Source organism: Cucurbita moschata, unplaced genomic scaffold (genome assembly GCF_002738365.1).
Source record: "Cucurbita moschata cultivar Rifu unplaced genomic scaffold, Cmos_1.0 Cmo_Scf00003, whole genome shotgun sequence".
Lineage (NCBI taxonomy): Eukaryota > Viridiplantae > Streptophyta > Magnoliopsida > Cucurbitales > Cucurbitaceae > Cucurbita > Cucurbita moschata.
Window position 1 is genome coordinate 5,320,114 of NW_019268519.1, and position 12,832 is coordinate 5,332,945.

Genomic DNA, 12,832 nt, shown 5'->3' on the forward strand with positions numbered 1-12,832 from the left:
TTTTTTTTTTTTTTTTTTTTTTTTTTTTTTTTTTTTTTTTTTTTTTTTTTTTTTTTTTTTTTTTTTTTTGAGAGGAAAACAAACTTTACATTAAGAAGTTGAAGACTTCCGAAGGACCAACTTTCTACCAAAACCTTTCCAAACCCCAAATTACATAGTCTCACACCAAACATATTCTTTTAAAACAAGAAACAAAACTTTTCATTGACAATTGAAAAGCTAAAATAAGTACAAAAATTCAAATCCTACCAAGTATTGACTTTCCATTGAGAGGCTTCTCATATTTCACTACTTCTAAAGATGATTACTTTGGGCTTGGAAGCAGTGTATATATACTTGGACCAACTTATGGGAGATTTGGAAGCAGTGTGAAAGAAGAAAGTAACAAGGAAAAAATAGAAATATCAACACATTTGGAATTAAATTCGTTTTTTTGCCTCCATTTGGTCTCGATCAAAACGGATTCCATATTATCTTGCCATTATTTGTTTTTACAAAGTAGAGATTTTCTTTACTCCCCAATGGTTTCCCAATTATGCATTCAAAACCCATTCTTTTTTTGGTTATTTATAGCCTATTGCCCTGTCTCTGAATATTTCATAGAAAAGATAGTTCAATTTGAAACGAAAGTATGGTTTCTTGTTCAATGATTCCATTTTTTTCCCCAACAAGAAACAAAACTTTTCATTGAAAAAATGAAAAGAGACTGGTGCTCAAAAATATGAACTCCACAAGGAAGTAAAAATACGAACTCCATAGGGAAGTGAAAATATGAACTCAATGGGAAACAAAAAAACCACTTCAGAGAACCAAAAAAGAACCAAGATATAGAAAATAACTTCCGCAACGAGAAACATCAAGCAACCTGAACAAAAGGAACTAGCAAAGAGGTAGCCTGAAGGACCAAACTCAACACAAAAGATCACCCTCTGAAAACCAAACAAAAGGCAACGACTGAGAACCAAAAGCCTTAAAAAAAAAAAAAGATCCAAACATCATAGCCACAACCAAAAAGAACAACTACAAAGGAGAAATGCAAAACTCAGTCCCAAAACATCAAGCAAGAACCACTCAACTCGAACCGCAAAACGCAATAACAATCAAAATTCAACAATGAATGTCTTGGGAATGAAACGAAGAATTTCACCACAAGTTTCAGTAAGAGAAGAAAACTCTTTGGGCATTATGAAAGAAGAGAATGAGGAATCTCTGTCACTTTCTTGAAAAAATGATAATAAATCATCACCAAAAGCATCTTCTACACCATTAGCATCCATAATAATTTCCGTAAGCTAAAGAGTAGATTCCACACCACTCAAACTAACTTTAGAAGCAGCATCACAATCACCAACATAATGTGTGAGAGAAGGAGAAACCGTGGGATCCTTTTAAATAAAAGTTTGTTTCTTGTTCAAAGAAAAAACATTGTATTTAGAATCAATTGAGGTGTGACATTGAAAATTTACAAAAGAAAGAGGAATTCCAAAAATATTCAAAACATTGCATTCACTTAAAGAGGAATACATATTTAGTCCCCAGCTACACAGTTTAGACTCTTTCGCTTGTGAAAATGAAACAAATGGCAAAGAAATATTAGTGGAACATATCAACCAGTTGTGGAACAGAAAATATTTACCAGCAAGGAAAAAAATGAATATTAAATAGAGAATTAAATGAAACCAAACAAAAAAAGAGATGAAGTTTGATGCCATAAATGTGATCATTCCGACAATAATATATATACCTCATAGCCATGCGTGAGAACTTTAACCTTCTTCTCCAGCCGGACAGCCTTCTCAGTATCATCATCCATTTTCTTTTTAACATACTCAAATTCATCCTGCAGGGCGGCTAGTTTCTCATGGTTGCCAGCCACGCTGGAAAGTCCATATGCACTCCTAGTGGGGAAATACATAAGATCGTTCAAGCACGTTTTGTGAGCTTCCACAAATTCCTCTAAGGGTTCATTTTCATGCCCCATTGCAACACACAGATACCGAGCCTCTTCCTTTATCAAATAATCAGCCTGTTTCAAACAACCAACTTACTAAATATACGGAAAAACAAACATCAGGTAGATAGAATGAAATTACTTCACTACATTAGTAAACTAAGAATCAATGGAATGTAATCACAAGGTTTTCATAGAAAATGTCAATTACAACTCGTAATTCCTCCATGGAACCAAAGAAAAGAAAGACACAAATAAAACCAACTCTTTCCGTAACCATAGACCTCTGCACATGACAAGGATAGGATCAAACAGTTGGCTACCTCAAGTCATAACTTCGAGAGGACATTTAGAAACCTGAAAATCTTTGAATCTGCTAGCACAAAATTGCATATTATAGAAAAAAAAAAAAAAAACCACACATGAGAGATGTCACTGAAATAATGAAAGCAATGGCCGAACAAAACAATGGAAGTTAATTAAGAGCCCGGACTGGCATTGCAGACCTTAAACCAGCAGTGCAGACTAGAGTAAAAATGTAAAATCCACCTTCAGCTTCAGGATTTTTTATATAAAAAGAGATTCAAGACCTAAAGACAATGTCTTAATTGATGTCCAACATGGTCAATAATTGAGGATGAGACAATGGAAGTTAATTAAGAGCCCGGACTGGCATTGCAGACCTTAAACCAGCAGTGCAGACTAGAGTAAAAATGTAAAATTCACCTTCAGCTTCAGGATTTTTTTATATAAAAAGAGATTCAAGACCTACAGACAATGTCTTAATTGATGTCCAACATGGTCAATAATCGAGGATGAGACAAGATGACCAGCAGGGAGGACCTATCTACGTCATATAGTTTTATACTAGAGCCCCATGCATAATATAATAACCCTAATCAACATATTGAACTATAAAGAGCAAACCCTGATAGAGCAATGTGCCTGTCTTTGACACATATTGAAAAACACTATAATAAGTCGACGTAAGTCATCAAGTACTATTTAAAAAAATAAACAAATATTGCACACTTTGTGAATAAATTGGATACAAATTAAACACTTTTTAAATACAAATTAAACACTGGCAAATCATAGTAAACACACATTAATCATTTACTTTGAAAACATTGATGGAAACAGAGAGAAATATTAGGGTAGAATAACAACTTCGGGTAAAACATCAAACTTAATTTTAAATTTTTAAATGCATAATTATTGATTACAGAACAAAATCTGTAAGATGTTTCAATCAATTTAGAAAGATACTAAGTTAGCCTTCAAAAATTAGCTCAACTTTTGCTTTTAAAACCTAGGATATGATCATTCAAGTTATACATTTTAAAAAAATACAATAAAGATCTATACTACCCTACCAATAGATAGGATTTTTGTTCCTAGGGGATGAATAATAGAGAATGAGAAAATCTATTACTTAGTAATTAGTTTTATTTAACTACAAAATAATCAAGATAATTTGTCAATACTAACTAATTTTTATAATACCTCTAATTAATACTTCATATTAATGTTCATGACTCCATATCATATTGGTCAGCATTAATATTTTCATTAATTTGAAATAAATTCATGCTAGTTAAATTTAATTAGATTTCAGTATATAAACCAATCTAAGTTTTTATTAACTTCAATAATTGATTAAATAAACCAATTTGAACTTGGTTTGACTGGTTAAGGTAAGAAAACAAAACAATTGGTCAAGACATTGGCCTTCCGCAAGCGGACAGAGGTTTGATCCGCCAACTCATGCGTTGCTTTACTCAAAAAAATAAATAAATTCATCAAATAAAATATATATTATTATATTATTCGTATCAGTTTGGATTAATTATTAGCAGTCGTAGTAGTATTAAAACACTAACTGTTTGATAGCTTTCTTTAATTATATAAACTTCACTTCCAAGTGCAGCAAAACAAAAATCATTTCAACTCCAAAATAGTAATTCTCCAGCACAATTGAACATAAATGTTTAAAATCTATAAAACAGAGTGCATGATACAAACAAACTATGAAACGGATTATATTGCCAATCATCGTACTTTTTAAACACCAAAGCCAACAGTTTGAACACCCAAAAGCTGCAACTGGCAACTACCACAGAACCACTATCACTAGAACCAACACTAGCACAACAAGCGAGTACACAAATTCCAAACCTTCCTCCAGGAATTGCTATCAATGACACCCTACCATCTAAACCAGCCTCAACAGTTCTAATAGAAACTATTGCTTTTCACACCACTATTGGATCTACTTCGGCAAAAATAATAAAAGAAGAGCTAAAACTATCAGCTTCCATATGTGGAACGTCCAATAACCAGAACCCAATAGTTCAAGTAAAGTAGCTAATCCAATGGGCACTATGTTCAATGGTAATATATTTTATTTGCCCTTCCACAGGCTTTTTACAAAGAAAGAAAAACAGAAATTCAATCTTATCTATAACAGATTAAATTTTACAATCTAATAGAAAAATACCTCCAATCAAGCAGGCTCCTTAAAAAATAAAAAGATGACACAAAATTGGTTTTTCTGAACAAGATAAAACAGCAAGAAAATTCCAAATTGAACGTTAAAAAACAATGGTTGGGAAAAGTTTACCTCTTGCATCTCAGTTTCTTCAAAATCGTCTATGGTAGGGATGGCCGCAGCAGGTCTATTTCCTGTGCGTTTGGAACCTTTCTTTTTCTCCTTGTTGACCTTTTCATCGATTGGGTACTTCACATTATCATGCTCTAGTAAAGAAAGAAGCTCCTTTCTTATCATTTCATCAGCCTGCTCAATAGGGGTAGGTGGAACAAATGAGCTCTTGTCTCCATCAGCTCTCATCAAAGAATTTCTAATAAGTTCCAAAGAAGCAGTAGGAGGTCGAGGAAGCTCCCTCTGTAGCACTTTTGATCTTTTCCTAAGCAAAGCCTGCTGCCTTGCCTCTTCCTCTGCTCGTTCTCTAGCAATCCTGTCAGACATGTCCTCTTCAATCATCTCCTCTGGTTCTTCTTTATCTTCTGGAATTGGTTGCATAACTACCTGGTACTCATTCTTAGGCTGTGGAAGATTGCCTAATCCTAGGCTAAGATTCCTCCTCAAATCAGCTTGTCTTTGAGACTCTAGTTTTGCACTATCATGTGTGTCCATGTCTTCATTGATATGTAACTCATCTCTAATAGGCGTTCCTTTGGGAGTCACACCAAAGGAGTAAGCATCCCTAGCTGGTGTCATGCCACTACGAGGTGTGAGACCAGCACCACCAGGAGTTGCTGAGGGTGTTAGCATGGGATTCGGTGTTTGAATCTCTTTTTTCCTTGGGGTGACCCCTGAAAAATCTGAAGGATGCAGCTCTGGGTTCTCTCCTCCCAATAATGGAGTCTGAGATTCTCTCAGCCTAGCAAGGTTTTCAGCCTCCATCATTATAGCATCACCCTTCCCAGCCGGTGTCCTTTGGGGAGTTCGAAAGGGTGTCATTCCTTGTCGTGGTGTCTGTGCATAATTTGCAAGCAGAGCTCGTGTAGCCCCACTTCCTTCTGCAAGCACTTCATTACCAGCAAGAAGATCACTGGCATATCCCATCTTTGCAATTTCCTCCAATTCATGGTCTGCAATTTGAGGTGCAGGAAGCATAAGTTTAGATCTTTTCCTCACCATCTCTGGATCATTCAGCTTATTTGCCTGCAGTACAGCTGATGGAGCATCTTGCCTCTGCGCAATTTTATTCTTTGCAATATCTTGCTTTCTTAATTGAGATTCTACGTCAATCCTTCTTTTGCCTTCAAGTTCTTCAATTGTTGTTGGAAACTTGGGTTGTTCCACTGGTCTATCTTCCTCACCAACATCAAAAAACCCTGGAGGAGGCCTCTTCTCAAAAGGAATTTCAGCATTGTAATCTATTCCTTTTCTCTTTCTCTTCCGATGTCGAGTATCAATCCCTGCAGCTTTCAGCTCTCTTCTTTTTTGTAGCGAAGCAAGCCTCCTGGCCTCTTCAAGTTGTTTCTCTCTGGCTTTCCTTTTTGCCTTCTTTCCCCTAGTATTTGCTAACCTGGCTCGTGCTTCAGAAAGCATTTCCTTTTCATCTTCATCCATGTCAACAGGATCAGGACGTGCAGGCTTTGATTCTGGGTTTGGGTCAATTTCTCCCGGGCGCAATTTTCTTGGGTCATCTCCTGGTTCGTAATTCTCATCCTTAACACAAGCAGCATCAAGAAGCTTCTCGTACCGCTCGAGGCACTGGGATGGAGTACGCCCAACAATTGGTGCAATAGTTCTCCACTGGGTTGGCATGAGCTTAGCAAGATGGAGTAGTTTCTCATCCTCCTCTCTTGTCCACTCAGTCTAAAGTAATCATGGAAATCAAATGGTCAGTCCAAAGAACCTACCACAACAAAGAAACTGAGGTGACTTTCCAGATTGCAAAACTAGGGAAATGAAAGCACAAAAACAGGAAACCTGGCCGATTTGCGAATCAAACCATACTGAGCTTCATAGGACATCATCCAACAGGAATCCGGTCATCAAGTATCAACATTAATTATCATTATCACTATCATTCCCATGAGAAAACGCACTCCCCCCGGGTACATTTTTCTCTTCTTTCAAAATTCTTCCTCCCACAGTAACTTTTCTGAAGAATTTCAACCGTATTAAGTTGACCATTAAGCTCAATCCATGCCAAGACACTGACTTTCCTTGGGAATTTTCTCCCACATTAACTTTTTTTTAGCCTCTTTTAGCATGACAGTTCCATTCTCAAACATCCTAAATGCATAGCACTAGATAATATCACCAACTACCACCATACTTCCTGAAAGAACATCGGGAAGGCCTACGTCCCTCATTTCCTCTCAATTCTCATCTTATATGTCTCCTTTACTTATAATCGTAAATCAAATCACAGCTAACATATATTTTCCAAATCTAAACTATTAAGCCTAAACCAAACAGGGACAGAAACTCCTTCCACCCGCAGCTCACTCCACTTTCCAGTGCCCAGTTACAAAAACAGCAAAAGAAAAAAGAAAAATTAAAAACAAGTGAAAGGGAGAAAGAAAGGTACCTTTTTAATGGAAGGATCAAGCCACTCATACCATCGAGCCTTACACTGCTTAGCAGATTTCCGAACAAGAAGCGACGAGATTCGAGCCCACTGGTTTTTTCCATATTTCATAACCGCAGCTTTAAGGATCTCATCTTCGGTGTTCTTCCAAACACCACCTTTTATCATAATCCTCATCTTGTCCTACCTTAAGATTTACCCGCTTCAATCTAGGGTCTGGAGATATTAGGGTTTTGCAGGAGAAAGGAAGACGAAGAAGAAGCCAAAACGGCAAATACGAACGGCGGCGTACGAGAGATCGGCGGAGAGGGGGAGATACAGGTAAAGATGAACGGGAAAGAGGCGGCGAGAGGTGGAGAGGGTCTGGAAATGGCGCAGAGTGAAGATGAAAAAGAAAAGGCTCGTCGTAGGATTTTGAGAAGAAAAGGTAAAGAGGATTTGTCAAATTATTTTCAAAAATGCCATTCAGTTTTTAATAATTTTTTATATTAAAATTAAGTTATAAATCATAATTAAATATTTAAAAATAAATAAATAGATATTTGACTTACATTTTACTTTTATTAAAAAGAAATTAAATAAATGACTCGAACAATCCAAATCAATCCAACTAAAAAATTTATAGTTGAATTGGGTTGGTTTTATTATTTTGTAACGGGTTTTTTGGGTTCAAAAATTTACAACTCAAACAATTGGATTGAGTCTAAAAAAAATGCTTCGACACATCATAAGTACCCATAACTCACGCTTTCAAAATAAAGATCTATAACGTTTTGTTTGCATTAGGGTTTCAAGTGAAATATTTGAATTTTCAGAGTTCAAGGTTTGGGATTTTGGTGTAAATTGTACGTGAACTTAAAGCCTAACATATTGAGGTGATTGAGTCGAACGATTGAATTGAGCTTACTAAAGAGTAAAAATAGTAGGTTATAAGTCTAGGACAAGAGCACGAAGGAAACTAAGATAGAGCATGAGTGATAAACCAAGCACAAGTGAAAACCAGGAGAGTGTAAAAACTAAAAACGAGTGATAGATCAAGTGCAAGCAACAATATCACAAGTGCGATAGACTAAACACGCACATGATATCTCAAGTACAATAGACCTAAGTGCGACGAGGGTAATTGCATGTCAGAGAAGGAAGTCAGACTTGCTCATACTCCTTACTCCTCCCTTCATTCATTGAGTTGGAGGAATCCATAGATTCACCCGAAAATTTTGGTTAAAAAATAAAAAATAAAAAAACTCTGTTCAAATATGCGCACTTTCGAGACAATAGGGTGTTATTTTAGTGGTTATACTCGAGTTTCATTTAAGACCCTAAATTTGTTAGATTGTAACACAGCTTATATTGAAGTTAAAAGAATCTCGTGGCTTCCTCCCATAGACAATTGAAACTACAAATCTTTTTTTTTTTTTTTTCGATACGAAAATATTACTGTAATTAATATTATTATGGTAGAGTTAAAACGTACGTCTAAAAATATATTAGTTGGGCTATTGAAAAATAATTGCAATGGTTACATTATTAAGTCATTATGATATTAATAAAGTTTATAATTTAATTTGCCTTCCTTCAACAAACAGTTCGCGTGGCCTAATGGATAAGGCGCTCGCCTCCGGAGCGGGAGATTGTGGGTTCGAGTCCCATCGCGAACGTTCTTTTTTTATCCCCACATTTTTTCTTATTTTATTTCTCATACATAATATTTAAAAATGATTTTATTTCAAACTAAATTCAAAGAAATGTATCAAATTATACATTTAAAATATATATATATATATTTAAATATTTAATAAGCGGGTGGGTATACGAAGTCACTACCTATACCAACAACAAGATAAATTTTTCTTTTTGGTAACTTAATCATAAGAACTCTATAGTTAAGCATGTTTATTCTATATCGAGTGACCTCTTGAAAATTTTCCTAGGATGCATGTAAGTGAAAACAAAATATGTTGAAATGACTCGTGTTCGTATGTGGAGATAATCTTCACTCTTAAAATTGAGAAATGATGTGACCACGTCGCAGTAGATGCAGGAAAATGCTAGGATTATCAGATATCGAATCCATATTTGAATCTTAATTTGAATATTGGGCATGAATCGTAACAGTCGACCAATTAGCCCCCTAAATACTAAAATGAATTAATAATAATTATAATCACTAACACAATTTTATGGGCCTAACTTATAGATTAGGCCTTGGCTTGGCTAGCTTAAGGGCTTTTTCAAAGCTCGTTTAGACGAAGAGGGAGATTTTTTTCTTCGTTAGAGAAATGGGGTCGGGGACTGAATTATATTTTCCGTCACCACCCCCTACTCAATTCCCTGTCTTTGCCCCATTTAAAAGAACTACTCAGCTTAATTTAACCTAACTCAATTCTAAAATAGAGTGTTGAATTGAGTTGAATTGTTAACTCTATTTGGATTCTTTGGGTCAACGATTCAACAGACTCGAAATTTCAGGTTAGTCCTAAAAATTTCTCAAACTGAACTTACACACTCCGAGAGTATCGAATTAAGCAAAATAGCTAAAGAGTCAAAATAAAATGTTGACGTCAATAAATTCACCAAACTAATCATTTGAAGCCAAAACAAACGACTCGAGCTCAACCAAATTCACCAAATTATACACGTACTTCAAATCCCACCAACTGACCTAAACTAATTAACTCTAGCCATTGAAAAATGTGTAAATTGCATAAACTCACCAAAATACACTCCAAAACTACTTAGAAGTCCATACAAAGGGCATAACGCACTCCACACGCCATGAACTTATCAACCTAACCATTTAAAGACAAAACAGACAACCTTAACCACATGTTATAAACTCGTCCAACGAACTATTTAAAGATAAAAACAAACAAACCTAACTCGGTTGAATTCACTCCACATCTCATAAACACACCAAAACATACTCCAAATATCACAATTTTAATGGCTTAAACTACTGACCCTTAAAAGTCGAACTAAACAGGTATATAACTTACCAAAGCTCACTTGAAATCTCATAAACTTACTAAAATTCACTTCTTATCGTTGTTAAATGTGAGGAGACTCATTATCAACCTGAACCACACCAAAGCCGCCATTGAACGAGGAAGATACTGGCGAACCACGACCACTGTAGCCACTGAAGGAGTTGATAGAAAAGAAAGAAACGGAAGAGAGTTGTCGCACCTTCTTTTTCAATGGCTCAATCATATGAACTTCAAAACTAAGTGTGTTTTTACTTCGAACAATTTTATGTTAGGTAATCTCTCGAAAATTTTTCTACGAAGTATATGAATGAAAACATAGCATGGACCGTGTTGGTCTGTGGGGATAGTCTTCACTCTTAGAAACGAGAAGTAGGTAATGTGACCGTGTTGGTTTGTGAGGATAGTTTTCACTCTTAAAAGCAAGATGTAGGTATCGTGGTCATGTGGCAGGGGATGCAAGGGAATACCGAGATGTTATAATGTCCCAATTTATGGGATGGGTAAAAATTATCGAATATGCCAAATACTTGTTAGACTAAAAAAAAAAGTAAATAAATATACGGAAATAAAATACCAAAAAATGGGAAAGTCAATAAATTGCAATTAAATCAATACCTTAATTGGTTGAAGAAAAAAGAAGAAAATAGCCCAATGCAATTAATAAATAGAAAATATAATTATTTAGCGGAATTAATTATGCCTACGCAGAATTAAAACTCGCGCTCACATGGACCTTCTAGAACAGTCTCAGCGTGTTTTTTTTAATATAATTAGTTTTAGGATCTCGACTAATTTCAATCTTTTAGCCGTAAAACACGATTTCAAAATTTTAAATAATATGGATACTATTCTCGTTAGTTGTCATGTCATTGTCGGTTGAAATTAATGTAGAGTTTGCTAGCATTAAATAATTATTGATGATACGGACGTCAATAGTACAAGAATTTTTTTTTCTATAATTTTACGTTTAAAAATATTTCTAGTTAGAATACTATTTGGACTCGAGTACTTTCAACACTCATAAACATTAAAAAGTTTAAAAAATACCCTTATTAAGGACCCATCTCAAGATTCATAATCAAAATTTGACAAAGACCCCGACATTCCCATACATCCTGTATGACAAGATCATGTTACTTGTTTTTACAACATGTTTTGTCCTTACTCACATGCATCTCAGGAGGTCACTTAACATAAAATGACTCCCGGCTAAGAACAGATAACCATAGTCCTAGAACTGAGCCACGGGAAAGGAATAGTAACTCATTTCTTTTCGACCTTCCTTAATTATTATATCTTTATGATCGCTTTCATTTAGATGTGGTACATTTATTGAGGGTAAGATACCCACCAAAGTGGGAGGAATATTCTGACAAACGATACCATTAGATGTCTATAAATCGCCCTTTATACCCAACGGATTCCTCCAAAATCCACTCCCACTGGAGAGAAAACTTCAGCAAGAATTTGCAGAGAGATCGAGGAAACAAAAATCCCCAAATCTCAGTGAGACGTTCCGAAGAAGAAGAAGAAGAATCATCAACAATGGGCGACATGATTGTGAACAGCCAGTACGAAATCCTGGAGGAGATCGGAAGAGGAAGATTTGGAATCATCACTCGTTGTTTTTGCCCCATTTCTGGCAAGTTCTTCGCCTGCAAAACCATTGCGAAAAGCGATCTCGTCGATGAAACTGACAAAGAATGCCTCGAGAAAGAGCCCAAAATCATGGCCATTCTCCCTCCCCATCCCAACATTCTTCGATTAGTCGACGTACTTGAGAACGATGATTATCTCTGTTTGATCTCCGAGCTCTGCGATTCCATTTCTCTCTACGATCGGATCGTCCGTCGTCCGTTTTCGGAACCGGAAGCCGCCGTCGTTATGAAGCAGCTTCTTGAAGCGCTTTACCACTGTCATTTCCATGGCGTGGTTCATCGCGATGTGAAGCCTGACAACGTGCTGTTCGATTCCAGGAACAATTTGAAACTCATCGATTTCGGATCGGCTGAGTGGTGTGAGAAAGACGGATTTATGTACGGTGTCGTCGGAACGCCTTTCTACGTAGCGCCAGAAGTTTTGAGAGGATCGGAGTATGGTCGGAAGGTCGATGTGTGGAGTGCCGGTGTGATTCTGTACACGATGTTGGCTGGATTTCGGCCGTTTTACGGCGAGTCCGCGACGGATGTGTTTGAGGCGGTTCTTAGAGGAAATCTGAGATTTCCGACTAGGGTTTTCAGGTCGGTTTCTTCTGCAGCTAAGGATTTAATAAAGAAGATGATCTGTCGAGATGTATCTAAAAGATTCTCTGCTGAACAAGCTCTCCGTAAGTATAATTTCTTGTTCTAATTAAACAATGAGATCTGAACTGTTTGATTTCCCATTCTGAATCCATAGTTGTGTTTGCAAATCTAGAACTGGTAGAAGATGTAGGGATTTGTTTGTTTGGTTACTGAGAAAATTTGTGTATGAGCATAGAAAATGAATCTCATGGGAATTGGAAATCGTTGTGTTTTGACAGGACACCCATGGATTTCGAGTGGCGGAGGAGGAACAGCTTCAGTATGATGAGTTTACATATAATCATTTTTGCATTCCAGTACATAATCCTCCCCCAATCCTCTGCTGCTTACTCTGCTTCCCCCACCTTGAGTTCAGACTCCATTAATGGCTGCTCCACAGTTCTTGATACTGTGCTGTCCATATCATATCTCTTTTGTTTTTGGATTTCTTCCTGAATGTTTCAGAGGAATTTGGAAATCCTCTGTTGTACAAAGTGTTTGGGAGGTGAGAAAGTCACCAAAAAAAAAAAAAAAAAATCAAGG

General features: G+C 36.2%; 3 protein-coding genes and 1 non-coding gene across 5 annotated transcripts in view; 2 read left to right on the forward strand and 2 right to left on the reverse strand.

Moving 5' to 3' along the window:
* The window catches only part of LOC111440844 (probable low-specificity L-threonine aldolase 1), a 21,421-nt gene extending 17,429 nt beyond the window's left edge, over window positions 1-3,992 (reverse strand). The window contains exon 1 of the mRNA XM_023077660.1: window positions 3,981-3,992. The gene's annotated coding sequence lies outside the window, so the exon portion shown is untranslated. The remainder of the gene's footprint in view (window positions 1-3,980) is intronic.
* Window positions 1-7,424, reverse strand: part of LOC111440842 (cell division cycle 5-like protein) — an 11,386-nt gene extending 3,962 nt beyond the window's left edge. The window contains exons 1-3 of one of the 2 annotated variants that reach the window (XM_023077655.1): window positions 7,021-7,424; window positions 4,575-6,299; window positions 1,745-2,026 (exon numbers count right to left, since the gene is read on the reverse strand). In XM_023077655.1, coding sequence (XP_022933423.1) covers window positions 1,745-2,026; window positions 4,575-6,299; window positions 7,021-7,197 — 2,184 coding nt within the window. In that variant the 5' untranslated portion in view covers window positions 7,198-7,424. Of the gene's footprint in view, window positions 1-1,744; window positions 2,027-4,574; window positions 6,340-7,020 lie in introns of both variants that reach the window. The other variant, XM_023077656.1, reaches the window with a different exon arrangement.
* Window positions 7,425-8,605: 1,181 nt separating this feature from the next.
* On the forward strand, window positions 8,606-8,678 carry TRNAR-CCG. Its single transcript has one exon. It is a non-coding gene; the product is annotated as a tRNA-Arg (tRNA).
* Window positions 8,679-11,415: 2,737 nt separating this feature from the next.
* Window positions 11,416-12,830, forward strand: LOC111440390 (phosphoenolpyruvate carboxylase kinase 1-like). The gene is made up of 2 exons (XM_023077514.1): window positions 11,416-12,333; window positions 12,529-12,830. Exons 1-2 carry the CDS (start codon window positions 11,553-11,555, stop codon window positions 12,573-12,575), a joined length of 828 nt encoding a protein of 275 aa, XP_022933282.1. The 5' UTR covers window positions 11,416-11,552; the 3' UTR covers window positions 12,576-12,830.
* Window positions 12,831-12,832: the final 2 nt, after the last annotated feature.